The following is a 16,172-nucleotide window of genomic DNA, read 5'->3' on the forward strand; positions in this document are numbered from 1 at the left end:
CACTAGCTACCACCTCCACAAACCATACCCACCCACAACTAAACAAAACAAAACCACAACCTAGCCACCACCTTCAACCTTCCTCCTCCAAATCACAAAAACAACTACCATCACAAACACAAAAGCCAGCCATCACAAAATTTTAACCACCACCAAATCCGATCTACCACCAAACTATGACCCATGACCCATCGTGACCAAGCAAGGACGAGAGGGCTAGAGAGAGGAAGAAAGAGAGAGAACCAATGAGAAAGAAAGACAAAAAGAGAGAGAAGAGGGAGACCGGTGAAAGGGAAGAATATGAAAAAGAAGGTGAGAAGAAAAGATAAGTAGAGAAAGAGAGAGAGAGAGAGAGAAATATATTTTAATTAAAATAGTATTATATTTTTAAGATTTGAGCTACAGTGGACTATCATAGATAGCAGTCCACTGTAGCTTAGATGCTAATAATTTTAAGAATAACATCTTTGTTGTAGTGTGCTTTTTTGAAATGAGATGTTAAAAATAGCATTTTTAGCTTTTGAGATACTTGATGAGAATGCTTAGGCTTCTCTTGGGACTCTGCAGGCTTCTTTTTTTTTTTTTTGGATGTATTTCAAACCTTCAGGTCTGGTGGGTTGCAGTTCTTTTGCCGGTTTCCAGTGTGTTTTAATAATAATTTCTTAATTATAAAAATTAATTTTTTTAAAAAAAAAAAGTCTACTAAACCCAATCAATTTCATAATTTTTGAGTTAGTACACACCACTAGAGACTAGACCAAGACTTTAGTTTGAATAATTCAATCATGGGATTTTTTTTTTTTTTTTTTGGATACATTGTTATTCGGGGAGGGGGGAATTTCAACCTTAAATGTTTCTGTTGAAAACACAAGAAAAATGTCAATCAGTTAAGTTATAAGATTTTTGGTTAATCATGGAATTTAATACCTTGGAAATTAAATTTTCTTATAAAGCAGACTTTATATTTTGTCATTCACTCATTTGCAACTAAAATGTTTTATTTTATATTTGTTCATATGGAATTTAAATCCAACTCAAAAAAGACTGGGAATTTAAAAAATTAATTGCTTATCTTTTTGTGGAATTAAAATGGTGAAATCTTAAACTATATGTGAATTAAGTACTTAATTATATGGACGTAATCTTAAGCACGGTTAAAAAGGAATGCAAAACTCATGACGTAGCAATTGCCAATTAGAAACTGAGACTCTTTATTCACGCTCATGCGCAATGCATTTATGGATAAATTATTTGACATGCTCTCACAAGAGAAAATTTTGTGAAAAATTACTCATTTTCTAATGTTTATTTGCAATCTTGAAAATAAATTTTTTTTTCTTTTTTCTAGTTTAGTTCGCATGGAAAACAATTAATATATTTTGCAACTTTAATACATGAAGTAAACCCCAAATAAGAAAACAGAATATAATATTTTTGGATCATTTTGCAAGCTGAAATGGGAAAAATTATCTCAAACTCATAATATACGTGAAAATTAGGTAGGAAAGATGACTTGTGTGAGTAAAAAATATTTTTTGGAAAAAATACAATAATTGGTCAATAATTAATCAATGGTGATCAATATTCAAATCGTGTCGAATTTGAATTTCGATTGTGGTACAACAGGGACCAATATTTGTCTCGAAGTGGAACTACGTAGAAACACCCCGTGAATACCTAGCTAGCAAGTTCCCTCCTCAGGCTCACAAAAATGTTAATATATATATATATATGGAGCCGGCCGATTATAATAAATTAATTAGGAACTTGGACTCTTTATTTATATATATATATATATATATATATATATTTTATTTGAGATGGCCAGATAGCTTTTTCGATAAAACTTACACCTCAGTTTTGTTATCTTCACATTCTACAAAGACTTATATTTATAAAGTAACTATCGATCAAACCATAATAATATGTATTGATTGGACTCTTTAATTAAATATTAAGTAAGTCATTCATTTATGCGACAATTTCGTCTACTTTAACCATTTTAGAAGATGCTACTCTTTTTTTTTTTGGTGCAATGATAACATTTAACCTTTTTTGATGAATTAACGAAACAGTGTCCATTTCTTAAAAAAAAAAAACCTAAGCACTTTATGCTGTTTGCTTGAGAGAACTATATGGTAAACCAAGAAAAAGCAATCCCACTTCTTTAGGCAAAGAGCAAATGATGAGATGTACTCTTGAAATATTACTAACGTTAAAAATCTTCATTTTAATTAAAATGTGTGTCTTGCGAATAGAGAGAATAATGAAAGTCGTAGGATTTTGTCACGGTATAGAAAAATGATATTAGGTTCTAAAAGACTGTCAAAAAAAAAAAAAAACACAATTTATATTATTATGCATTTTTAAAATAATTCAATTGTTATTATAAGTGAGGATGAAGAATTTCAACCATGCATATATGTTTCTCATTATCAAAGAGATCAAGTAATATTACAAAATTACAACATTCTTAATTTACCTTGTATCTTTGATGAAATTTTGGGCTCGATTCTATTTCTATCATGCATGAACCAGCTGGGTTTAAAATTGAAAGCCAAGCCAAACCAAGTTCAGTAGAGAACTTGGTTTTCTGATTTACTTCTTATGTAGTAGACTAGTCTGGCTTGTAAACTCAATGCTAGTTTGTGTTTGTTTCCCTTTGCTTAGTTGAGGTGCCCATTAGAGCATTCTCATAAGAGCATCCACAGCAGTAGAACTAAAAATTTAGCTATTTGGTACCACAAAAAGTTATTTTTTATATTTTACATACACACATGCTGCAACAGTGAATCTATTTTAGCTTTCAACACAATAAAATAATATAAACATCACAATAAAATAATATATTCACTATAATAAAATAATATATCCACTATATACAACCACTACACACAACCATCATAGCCACAATCACCACCACCACAACCCACAACAAAGAAAAAAAAAATCAACCAAGCCCACACCCACCAAACCCACCAGGCAACACCCACACCCACCACCACGAAACCTACCCAAGCCACCACCATGAATACACCGATCTACCCACAAACCCACCCACACAAACACTGTATTGAACCCAATGACCCACTCACGAACCACACTGGCCCACCACAGCACACCACAACCCACCGACACCGATGAACCCAATCGACACTGACTATTCAACCACACCATAGCACACAGCCCTTGATGCCGACAAACCCAGCCACCCACCGATGCCGATCTACCCACACAACCACCACCACCACCACACCATAGCCCACATTAAAAAAAAAAAAAAAAAAAAAAAAGTAAGAGCAAGATGGGTTGGCAACATGGATCGGCGACGTGAGCCGGTGGCGTGGGTCAGCAATGAGGAGGTGGGCTAGCAGCGGTGAAAGGAAGTTGAGAGAGAGCTGAGAGAGTTGAGAGAGAGAGCTGAGAGTTGAGAGTTCTAAATGATAAAGAAAAGGAAAAAAGAAGAAAAATAAATAATATTTTAATAGAAAGTGAGAATAATTTTTTTTTTTTTAGCTCTCAGCTACAGTGCACAGCCATAGAGAGATGTGCACTGTAGCAATGAAGGTAAAAAATATATATGTAGCTCTACTGTTACAAGTGCTTTAAAGGATCTTAAAAAATTTAACATTTATCATCTCAAAAACCTACTTTATTTATATTAACAACTCACTTTACAATACATCCAGTATCAAATGTTTTATATTTTTTACCATTTCATTAAAATATTAATATTTTTATTATTTTATAATTATTTTTATTCTCATCTCATCTTTTCTGCTACCCACAAAATTTCAGCCACCACCAAATCTGATCCACCACCAAACTATAGCCCATGACCCATCGTGACCAGGTGACCCACAGTGTCGCCAACGCACTGTGACTCACCCACAGGAAACTGGTGAGAGAGAGAGGGACGAGCAAGAGACGGCAAGGGTGAGAGGGTTGGAGAGAGGAAGAAAGAGAGAGAACCAATGAGAAGGAAAGACAAAAAGAGAGAGAAGAGGGAGACCGGTGAAAGGGAAGAAAATGAAAAAGAAGGTGAGAAGAAAAGATAAGGAGAGAGAGAGAGAGAGAGAGAGAGAAAAGATATTTTAATTAAAATAGTATTATATTTTTAAGATTTGAGCTATAGTGGACTGTCATAGATAGCAATCCACTGTAGCTCAGATGCTAATAATTTTAAGAATAACATCTTTGTTGTAGTGTGTTTTTTTGGAATGAGATGTTAAAAAATAGCATTTTTAGCTTTTGGGATACTTGATGAGAATGCTTAGGCTTGTCTTGGGGCTCTGCAGGCTTTTTTTTTTTTTTTTTTTTTTGTTTCCTGATGTATTTCAGACCTTCAGGTCTGGTGGGTTGCAGTTCTTTTACTGGTTTCCAATGTGTTTTAATAATAATTTCTTAATTATAAAAATTAAAATTATTAAAAAAAAAAAAAAAGTCTACTAAACCCAATCAATTTCATAATTTTTGAGTTAGTACACACCACTAGAGACTAGACCAAGGCTTTCGTTTGAATAATTCAATCATGGGATTTTTTTTGGATACATTGTTATTTTGGGGGGGGGGGGATTTCAACCTTAGATGTTTCTGTTGAAAACACAAGAAAAATGTCAACCAGTTGAGTTACAAGACTTTTGGTTAATCATGGGATTTAATACCTTGGAAATTAAATTTTCTTATAAAGCAGACTTTATATTTTGTCATTCACTCATTTGCAACTGAAATGTTTTATTTTATATTTGTTCATATGGAATTTAAATCCAACTCAAAAAAGACTGGGAATTTAAAAAATTAATGGCTTATCTTTTTGTGGAATTAAAATGGTGAAATCTTAAACTATATGTGCATTGAGTACTTAATTATATGGACGTAATCTTAAGCACGGTTAAAAAGGAATGCAAAACTCATGAGGTAGCAATTGACAATTAGAAACTGAGACTCTTTATTCACGCTCATGCGCAATACATTTATGGATAAATTATTCGACATTCTCTCACAAGAGACAATTTTATGAAAAATTACTCGTTTTCTAATGTTTATTTGCAATCTTGAAAATAAACATTTTTTCTTTTTTCTAGTTTAGTTCGCATGGAAAACAATTAATTTATTTTGCAACTTTAATACATGAAGTAAACCCCAAATAAGAAAACAGAATATAATATTTTTGGATCATTTTGCAAGCTGAAATGGGAAAAAATATCTCAAACTCATAATATACGTGAAAAATAGGTAGGAAAGATGACTTGTGTGAGTAAAAAATATTTTTTGGAAAAAATACAATAATTGGTCAATAATTAATCAATGGTGATCAATATTCAATAGTTAATATGTGAAGAGGGAATGGGCTAACAGAGAGAATAAAGAAGTTACCATTGAAGGAAATTTTATTGTGGTGTGAAATATATTTGTGGTAGTATATTAAGTATGTAACATTCCCCCCTCCCCCCCCCCCCCCCCCCCCCAAAAAAAAAAAAAAAAAAAAAAAAAAAACGTTTTTCTCTTTCTTAGGCTTGTTTTTTTGTTGATACATAAAACATATTTTGTCAACTTACATTTTCTATTATGCTAAACATAAAAATTATTTTCCATCAAAATAAATGTAATTTTGTGCAATTGTACCCTTAATTTAATACTCAAAGCAGTCCCTTATTTTAAGGTAAGTGTGAATTTTGATTTGACACAAGCACAGCTATTTGAGGTGCATGGACAGGACTAATAGACCATTTTTGTGGTACTGACACCACTAATTTTCAGTATAGCAAAATTCAATGTCACCCTACTTGGCATCCATGATGGCTCACTCCTTAGTTGCCCTCAATTTCGATAATTCTATTTCTAGGATTATAACCTTTTTTCACAGTTGTCTTGTGTGGTTAACTTAACAGTAGAGAAAAAACAGTAAATTCCTATAAAAGTTATAGACCGTCAGTTACAATCTCTCACATAAGATAGCCGTGAAAAGACAGTGGTTTCAGAATAATTCCACCAACATTTTTTGTTCTCTAAAGGGACCAAGTGCTCGATACTATAAGTTCTTCATCAACTAATGTGTTGGGCTATCAAATCCGTTAAATGGACATCTGAAACTCTCTTCCAACTTCCAAGCTTTGCTAACTGGGTTGTGAAAAAAGAAAAAAAGGTCTTCAGATGCTTACGTTTACAGCCCATAATTTTGCAAAATGGCCTTTCCTTTGGGCCTTTGAATCCATCTTCTCTTCATCTTTTTCCCCAAGTTCACCTTGCTTACTTTTGGCTGTTTATTTTGCTCTTACAATGACATAACATCTTTCATTATGTTTTCAATTGCTGACGTGAACAATTGTGATTAATAGGTAATAAAATGTTATATAAAGTGATGAACTATATAAAAACAATATTTCCCTAATCAAAACATGTCATCTTAACAAGCTGTGAAAAAGGTAATAATAAAACATTACCTTGATTTTATAGATTTTATCAGACAAAGTTTACAATGGATTTTAAATTATTAAGCATATGGTGATGTCCTTTCATAGATGTGATACACCACGCCCAAATACATACAATGGTCTCATTCATAGGAGATCAATCAAAATGCCCTCAGAAGCCTGAACTGCTAACAAGTAAATTTGTCATTTTCTTCGTCATGTAGTGTAAAGCACAAAATCAACAGCTTTAAGCCATCTATTCTCTCATTTAAACATATGTAAAATCTCTATACAGACTCTGATTAGGGTACTACAGAACATCATACCATGAATCCTTCTGCAACTACAACAACCTATATTCCCAATTCTACCATATACAGACCTATACATGAACTTAGTCATAGAAGGGGTTTCCACATGACCCACATGCTCTTTTCCTCTTTTTCACTTATGTTCTTGCAACAGCAAACATGTAAGAGACATAACTGTACTTCAGAATGGGATTTGCTTTGAAATTATCAGCATCTTAACCCAAAACACATTAATGTCTCATATCATAATTGACAGTGGAGAAGGAAAAAGCATATAAACTTCAGAGATATGGGGGCCAACTGTACAGAATGCCTCTCACCTTTGCAGAATTCCGTGCATATGAACTAGAACCTGCAGGACCATGTAGAATTGACCTAAATACTACAAAAGCCAGACTCAAATATTATAAGCCTCCTGTCAAGAAGCAGTTGCTACTGCCAGAGCTGTTCATACTACAAGGCATATCTCGAACTAATAACTTGACACTTCGTGTGCCAATATCATCCAAAATCTCAAGACACTCTTGAAGATCTGAGTCACTTACTAACATTACCCATTCCTCTTCATCATCTAAATACTTGAGTTGGAATGTCCCATTTTGCAACTTGAATCTCTTTCCAACTTCTTCATACAGTTGGAAACACCCAGCCAAAGGCTCAAACTTGAACCGGATTGTATCTTCTCTGTAGGTAGCTTTCACAATAATTTTGGATCCGCTATCAACACAGCTTGTTTTGACTTTAGAGTTCTTCTGCTCCTCAAAGCTCTGAGAGCTTGATGAACTGCCACGCATCATTGAACTAGAACCATTTGATGAGTCTGTCATACCTGAAGAACTAGGCTGGTTATGTTCAACAATCCCATCATCCACATCGATCACAGTATCTATATCATCACCGGCAGCCAATGAGCTCAGAGACACAAAGTGGCAGTCAGAATTTTCTAATTTTAAGCTGTCCTTGTTCAGACTGTATTTTTCACCTGTGTTCACAAGATAAGAGGCCAAGGAGACACTTTCAGGAGAAGCCTGAGAAGCTGTCTCAAGGCTAGCCTGCTGGCATGGTACAGCATTGGATTTCCTTAGTTCTTCTCCACATGTGTTTGTATTGAGCTTACCCCTTGAAGGAGCTACTTGGTTTAAACCCATGGAACAGTCATCCTCTTCCAGCTTAATTAGAGAACTCACGCCATCAAATCCAGGTGCTGAATGTACTGAAACTGCATTTTGGGTGGCTAGCTCAGCATTTTTGACACACAAGTTTTTGTCAGGGAAAAGACTTTTCTGTGAAAGAGTTTCTTGGATTATGGAGCCTGCTGCCATAAACTCTCCAGTATTTGGGTCAAACTTCAATCCTCCCTCCACCCCCTGAACAGAATCAATCACAGTCTGTATTTTCCTTAAGGAACGGTTCACCTTATTTATCTTACGGGATGGCCATCTAGAGATTCCATGTTGTCTGCAAATCCTTTTCAGTGTAGTGGGGCAAACTATTGACATAGAAACAAGGGGAAAGAAGAAGATGAATACCAGATTTTATTCATAGGTTCCTTTTAAATAAATATTTAAACAATGCTTTTATGTAAACTCAGCAATAGGGTTCTATAGAAGGTTATTACTACAAATTCCTCTTGATCCTTCATATTGTTCCATGCTAAGCCTTTAAGTTAGCATTGTTTACCTACCCTAAATAAGAGTCCTCCAGCTATCATCTGTAATTCTAGATAATACACAATACAGTTTAAACAATTCTTATAACATTAAAGTTAGGACTAAATGAACCTTCCCACTGTAACTAAATAGATGGTGATGGATGTTAGGCAAATGATACTACATGCAAGCCTTAGTCAGAACTTTATGTACAAGCCCATATTTACCCGACTTTTTAATAATTTTACAGGAAAAAAACTTAGCAATATAACATTATAAACTAAACAATTAGCAATACCATTAAATTTGTTTCCTGTAATTTAGTCCTCACTTTAAATTGATGATTACCAAAGCAAAATAACCTAGAATAACTGCAACAATTCACTAAGAAATGAGAACACATGGACAATGAATCTCACCGCCTATGCTTTTTGCAGCATCCTTAAGACTTCCAGAGAAGTATTGCTGAAGAACACTCAAGCTCACATTCTTCTCTGCTGTACTTCGCTTTTTCTCATGCCTTCTAGATCCACTTGTTGCCTACAAGATTTATAAGAAACAGTTAAGAACTAAATCCCACAAGCTCTTCAAAATCATACACAAAGTAAATACAAATCTCTGCAGGAAGCTAGAATAAAATTTTTGGAGTCGTCAAAATTTTCATTTCCTACATTTTGCTTTCCATTCTATGACTAATGAATGCTTGAGGGAAATGCTTCATAAAATATGGCAGGATCCAGGTCATTTACGTCCTATGATTTCCCTAATAGCATAATTAATAACTACCAAGTAATATGAAGGCATATGAGATCATCACACAGGATTAATTTTCATCTCCTAGTAATTTCGCTCACTCAGCATAAAATGCCATAACACCACCAACCTTCATATATATCAAGTACAGATAGAAGGAAGTCCCTTTATCACTTGAGCATGGCTAAGAAATATAACTATGTATATAAAAACACATAAAGGTATGTACAGATAAAACAACAAAGAAGCATCTTTATCAGTGAGAGAAAACAAAGGCTCCATAGCTGAGAATGGTGAAAATCCAAAACAATATTGTGCGATGGTCCTAAGGAAGTGAACAGGGGTTAGTTCAGAGTGCATTAAGGACATTAAGGACACCAATTTTCCCCTTATCTGTGTCATGAGAAACCAGCAAGCTTATTTTCTCATAGTTATTGCATCACATTTCATGAGGCTGCCAGCCTATACTCAATCAAGAATGCTTATGACTTAGCTGAAATGGCTCTTACTCCCACTTCAAGAACAGGATGGAGGGTAAGATCAGGGGTTCAAGACCCACAGACACATCTGTGTAACTTACTAAAAATAAATAGATAGGAAACCAATCATCCCAAAAGTTTAATCTGTTAGGAATGTGGCCCAAGAAAGAACAGGCTAAAACATAAAATGCAACCAATACCTGCAACTAGAAGAGAAGAAATTTGGAAGCTTGGAAGAAATTGTAAAACTAAGAGTTGAACCTACATCCACTTAGTCAAAGATGGCTTTGATAATACCATGTGCGGGTTTGTGCCTGTCTGTGTATATTCCAACATTTTCTCTCTTTATTTTGGGCAAACTGAATTTCTCCACACTGAAGTATCAGGTGATTTGTGGTGTCTCCCTAAACTTCAAAATCAAGCAATTAACCTCTGAAGTTAAACTCAAAATACACATAGCCCCTTGCTGTTGAAAATTGAGGTTAAATTGGGCATTTTTAGCATGAGATAACTTCATAATCAAGCAATTAACCTCCGAAGTTAAACCAAAAATACACATAGCCCCTTGCTTTTGAAAATTGAGGTTAAATTGGGCATTTTTAGCATGTGATAACTTCATAATCAAACAATTAATCTCCAAAGTTAAACCCAAAATACACATAGGCCCTTGCTGTTGAAAATTGAGGTTAAATTGGGAATTTTTAGAATGTGACTATCAAAGTTATATGGCAGTTTTGTTTAATACAATATATTTTTTTAATTTGATATAGAGTAACATGATACTCAAATGTTAAAGAAATATCAATTTTCACACCAATTTTAAAGGGTATGGGGCTATTTGCGTTTATTGTAAAAATTTAGGTGTTGATTGCTCAATTTTAAAGTCTATCACAAATGATAATTTGGGGTCAAAAATTATGCTCCATGTTTGGTTTTCCAGAATGAACTAATGAGAGCTAGAACGAAAACACATTATCCAGTTTTACCACATCCTAACATGTGCTAAATGAACCTCAGCCCTCGCTATCGCATTCTAGAGTAAGCAACGTACTTTATTTTCATCATGTTCCACAGAACCCAACAATATGCATCAGGCAAAAGAAAATCAGGCATTCATATACTCACCTGGTTTTTTCATGTTCTAGGTTCATTTCCCTAAAATATTTTTTGACGTTCCCAAATGAACCTCTTAAGTGAAAAGCTAAGCTCAGACCAAGAACCAGCACAAGGTCATATAATACAAAACAAGCCCAAGCTGGGCTCTTCAGAAGTTTAACAAACCAAAGCTGAGCTTAGTGAGCTGTGCAAAGCTAATATCAGCTCAGTATGTTTAAATCCTAATGCAACATTGCTACAGCTATATTAACTAAAAAGTATATCCTAGGGAGAGTAGTATATGTTTACTTTTCAATCAGACAATCTATTGGTCTGATGCATATCATTAGAGGGTATCAACAAAGGGATAAAGAAGAAGTTTGTTATCTATCAAATTCTACAGAACCCAATAAAAAATAAATTGCTCCCCAGTATAAAAGCGACAAGTATGAAGTATCCTACTACTTTCATCAATAGTTAACCTAGTAATACAAGGATAAACCCACATCCCACTGGTACAATTGCAATATATTAGGAACCATAGAGTTCCATGGAACAATTGATGCTAGAACGTTATGCACGTAACTAGCCATTAACCAAGGCATGCTCTTTTAAGTTTCAAAAGGGTTAGAACACGCATCCCCACAAACCAACTTCCCCCCCACCCCCCCCCCAAAATAAAAAAAAATAAAAAAGAAAAAGAAGAAAAAAGAAAGGAGGATGTGAGTAAGAGCATTACTTGCTTATGAAGACTATCTGGTTCAATTATATCATTTCTTGTGTTAGACACTTCCGATGGCATCTTCTCGGTTGAATTCACACCATTATCTGATGATGTCAACTGAGAGTTTTCCCCAGGCATAGCCATCAGCGGAAAGTTTTGGTTTTCTGCATCTGAAACTGTCCTCAAACTCTTACATATTCTCTGCATGGTACCTGATAAGTTGTTCAACAAGAGTTGCTGTTCTGCACTCCCCTTCATATTGACAGGGAGAAATAACTCTAATATATAATCATCTTCACCAGTGTAGGTGCTCCTTAACCTGATTGAGACTGCAGCATTCAAACCAAATTTGCGCGCATGATGGACAAGTGGATACTCACTTATGTCATAATTCTTCACATCTGCGTAGAAGAAGGGATGATTTGATTGAAGTGCTTTCCCAGCTATACCTTGCCCCTCCTCAAGATGATGTTCCAGGCATGCATAAACAAAACCTTCCACCGTTCTATCATTCACATAACAAGCTGTTTCCTCAATGCACAGTATACATTTCTCATTAGAATTTGTGTTGCCCTCTCTAACCCGTACTCTTGCCATTTCATCATCAGTTCCCTCAGTGTAATAACAAGGTATCCATGTCAGAGCCAGTGGCAATCTATGTGCATGACACACAGCTCGTAAAACATCAATTATCTCTGCTAAGGCAGCTCTTTGGTTCTTTGACAGGCACTGCAAATAACATAATTACTTATTAGAAGCACCAAAATAGCACTGTACTTAATAGATACTAAAACAGGTATATGCAGGGAAGAGGGCAGGGAAGACAAATGATTTGTACCTGGGGACGAAGTCGAGGAGGTTCAGTAGTCCTTAATTTCACAGCCTGCAGAGTGCCACAATCAGAGCAGATCTAATAATAATTTTGAAACCCTTTCTAATTTAATACTATTTCATGCAAAGAATACAAGTAATTTATTTTGTAGAATATTTTCTGGAAATGCACCTACAAGAAATGATACAGGAGCTGCTTCATAGCATTGAAGCAGAACTTTCCACTGATGATCTAATGGTGTAATTTATGAGGTTTTGAACATGGCCAAAAGATTTAACACAGGATAACAAACAAAAAGATTAAAAGAAAATTCTAGCAGTAAAGAAAAGGAAAAGGGATACTAACCTGGAGCGCATTGCAAACAGTTTCCAACTCTGCATTAAAATTGGACTTCTCTTTGGTAGTGACAAGTTCCAACACAGCACAGCATGACATCTCAAGAGAATCAAAAACTGGCACAGCAATTGATCCACGGACCTCATGCTGAGCTGCATGATCTGCCCGCAGATACTCAACCTTATTGTAATAACTAACATTTGAAGTCCATTCTGGAACTTTGGAGATAAACACACGACCAGGAAGCCCAAGGAATGAACCTGATCTCCTTTCAGTAGGAAAAACAAACGATCTTGAAATTTCACGATACCCTGCAAGCATTTCATCGAGCAAATAGGGTTGCTCCCAAGTGCTTAAGATGTGCTGATCACCAAGCCTCATGGGAACCCAAACTTGTGCCAAAATACCCCCACCAGATGAAGCTTTGAACAAAGACAATGCCTTAAGCATCTTCTCATCAACTGACATACTAAGTGGCCTAGGTATCATACAATTTCCCATATCAAAGCCACTATTTTGAGGAAAAGAACAATTATTTTGTGCAGTTGCCAAGCCATTTGCATCGTTCGAATCCACTGAGAACCCATATTGCATGTCCATTTGGTCAAACATCAATTTCTCTCCACAATGGAAAGAATTCCCCACGGGATTGAAAGTTCCACCAACTTCATTAACAGGAAAAGCACCACCATTCTGTTCCGAGAAATTCAAAGCATCCGAAGACACACCATAAGGGGTTGATGGAAATGACGACAACCCATAAGAGGTGAGAATCTGATCTGTTGCACTGGGGCTATTGTACCATCCAGCATCCGTATCAAAATTCATGAGATCCGAGAAGCTATCCTCCAAATTCAGGCTCCTTGATCCTTCAAATGATACTGAATTCTCCAACTGAGGTCTTGGAGATTGCCAAAACCCGGTCCCCTTTCCTTCAGGCGAAAGGGGGTAATCCATCTTCAGATCAAAAACCAAATTCCCAATTGAAATTACTAACACTAGAGATCTATAAATTGACAGTGGCTCAAAAAAATTCTCCTTTCTATGTTATCTTCTCTGTCCTCCATACTAAGACCCTTAAAGCTTCTCATGAACCTGTCTTTCACCGACTACCACCGCCTATACTCAAAATTTCACAATAAAAACAAGCCTTTCCCAAATTCAAACAGTACAAAACCTGCACTGTCCACAATGCAAAATCAAACTTCTCACTACTTCCAAACATCAAAACAATAGCCAAATAACCAAAAAAATTATATAATAACAACCAATCACCTACTACCATATATTAATTTGTCTAACATAATCATTCAATTAACTTTTCCGTAAAAGCAACAGGACACTAACCTCAAAAAGATTAACTCAAAAATTGAACGCTGACCACCGAACTCGCCGCAATTCACTGTACCAAAAGGCCACAGTTCACAATAAGCAACAACACGCAAAACCCACTTCAGATTTATCCTATTCTACACACAAAACAAACCGAAAGCTATTGAGATTAAGCTGGAATTCAGTGGAAACGAATGAAACAGGAAAATTAGAGACCAAAGTCAGACACCCAAAATACCAAATACAAAAACGAACATAGTAATTAGCAAAGAACCGACCTTTAAGTATGTCAAAGTCTCAAACTTTATGAGTTCTTGTCCAAAAAACTTCGAAATTCGGCGAGCTCACTGGGTCCAAATCCCAAAAGTCCAAGAATTTTCTAGAGAGAGAGAGAGAGAGTGACTTTTTTAGAGAGAGAGAGAGACTGAAAGAGTGACACAGGAGAATAGATTCTAAAAATGGAAACCCTAAGGGGAGGGAATTCAGTGTAACGGCTCGTTGGAGTCTGAGTCTGAGTCCGAGTCCGAGTCCGAGTCCGGAGTCAGTGAATTGTACTTGTGGTGGCAGAGACAGACAGAGACTTTTTTTTTTTTTTTTTTTTTGAGGAAGACAGGCAGAGACTTTCTAAGAATAGAAAGTTTGTTTGTTTTTGTGATTGTATTTTTGTGTTTTGGGGGGAGCTAAGCTAATTACTATGGTGATTGCTAGGAAGTCTTAAAACTTCCGCAAAGTGAGAGTTTTTGAAAGGAAAACAAATGAATTGTATTCGTGTGTATGTATATGAACATATGATTGTTATTTTTGGACAAAAGTATTGTTTGGATCTAAGGATTATCATATGGTGGGACCTAGTTGTGATTCCATTATTGTCCTCCATTTGATTTGAAGAAAAACAAAGATGGGATTTTTCCTTACCATTATGTATCTACTTTTATGTTATTCTCTCCGTTCCAGTTTGTTTGTCCTTTATTCCATTTTCTATTTTGAGATATCTCAAAATATTATTCTGTTTTTAAAAATAAAAGTTATTAATTTATTAATGTACCTAGTATACCCCTACTTTATTTTTAAAACTATTTGAAAAAAAAACTAACAAATATTTAAAAGATCAATCTAATTGAGACACCTTTTTAGTTGCCTCATTAAGAGCAACTATTTTTTTTTAAAAAGCTGATAAATTTATTTAAGAGTAGTTTTGTAAACTTATATATTTTTATAAGGCAGACAAGACAATAAATAATATTTTCTTAAAATATTTGACTTTTTAAACTGGACAAAAAAATTGGGACAGAAGGAGTATTGATTTATATTTCTCTTTTCTTTTCTTTTTTAGCAAATATATATATATATATATATATTTATATATTTCTTTCTTCTTTGTTTCTTATATGATAAACTACATCTTTGGATCCAATATCCTAATTAACCCAATAGGAACTAACAAAAGAAAATGAGAGACTTATACATGGACAAAAGTAAAACCTCCCTCTTTCTCTCTTTTTAGGTAAGAAAAGGATGGATGGAAGAAAGTACAAAAAGTTAAAACCATTCCTTAATTATTTGGAGATTTTCTTATTGTTCACAAGTAACAAGTTGAATCTAATCTTTCACTTTCAAAAAAATGAATGGTATCAATGACTGTTTAAAAATAGTAATAATAATAAGAAGAAGAAGAAGAAGAGGGAATTTAAAGTATAAAAATATGCTAGATATATCTTTTATTTAAGAGACAAAGACTTGGCTAATTAAATACAGTATTAACCTAAAGTGTAATTAGACAAATCCCAGTAACATTGGCTAAATTCATGGCCAAGATTTTTTGAAAGGACCAAAAGGCATCTATCTAGTCTCAAATCTAGTTTATAATCTTCTAAATATGCACAAATGTTATTAAAAATAATCATAATATGTTAGTGCATGTGTACGTGTGTGGGTATGAATTCGAAAGGTTTTTATCTAAGTTTAGTTAATACCCTTTAAAGTTATACCAAATTTAAAAAAAATATATATATATATATTATTAATAGAGTACAAAAATTATTTATCCCTGATTGCTTCGTTTGATAAGAAACAGGATTTTTTTTTTTTGACTATTTATATACATTTTGAACATAATATTTTATTTGTGATGTAATGAAATTTGTTAGTGTTTTTTTATTATACATTTTTTGAATAAATCCATTCGTTATAATAATAATAATAAAAAAAAAAGAATCTATTGAAAAGTCACAATCCATTTTCTAAATTA

General features: G+C 34.4%; 1 protein-coding gene across 3 annotated transcripts; it reads right to left on the reverse strand.

Annotated features, from left to right (window-relative positions):
- Positions 1–6,648: 6,648 nt before the first annotated feature.
- Positions 6,649–14,679, reverse strand: LOC126703704 (protein NLP8-like). Of its 3 annotated transcripts, none has more exons than XM_050402760.1 (7): positions 14,203–14,679; positions 13,940–13,994; positions 12,602–13,769; positions 12,263–12,307; positions 11,440–12,153; positions 8,793–8,913; positions 6,649–8,213 (listed from the first exon to the last, which is right to left on the reverse strand). In XM_050402760.1, exons 3-7 carry the CDS (start codon positions 13,547–13,549, stop codon positions 7,129–7,131), a joined length of 2,913 nt encoding a protein of 970 aa, XP_050258717.1. In that variant the 5' UTR covers positions 13,550–13,769; positions 13,940–13,994; positions 14,203–14,679; the 3' UTR covers positions 6,649–7,128. The 3 variants fall into 3 exon arrangements, with proteins under 3 accessions (XP_050258717.1, XP_050258719.1, XP_050258718.1); XM_050402762.1 differs by having other exon boundaries at positions 12,602–13,774; XM_050402761.1 differs by having other exon boundaries at positions 13,940–14,061.
- Between the last annotated feature and the right edge of the window lie 1,493 nt (positions 14,680–16,172).

This window comes from Quercus robur, chromosome 10 (assembly GCF_932294415.1).
Source record: "Quercus robur chromosome 10, dhQueRobu3.1, whole genome shotgun sequence".
NCBI lineage: Eukaryota > Viridiplantae > Streptophyta > Magnoliopsida > Fagales > Fagaceae > Quercus > Quercus robur.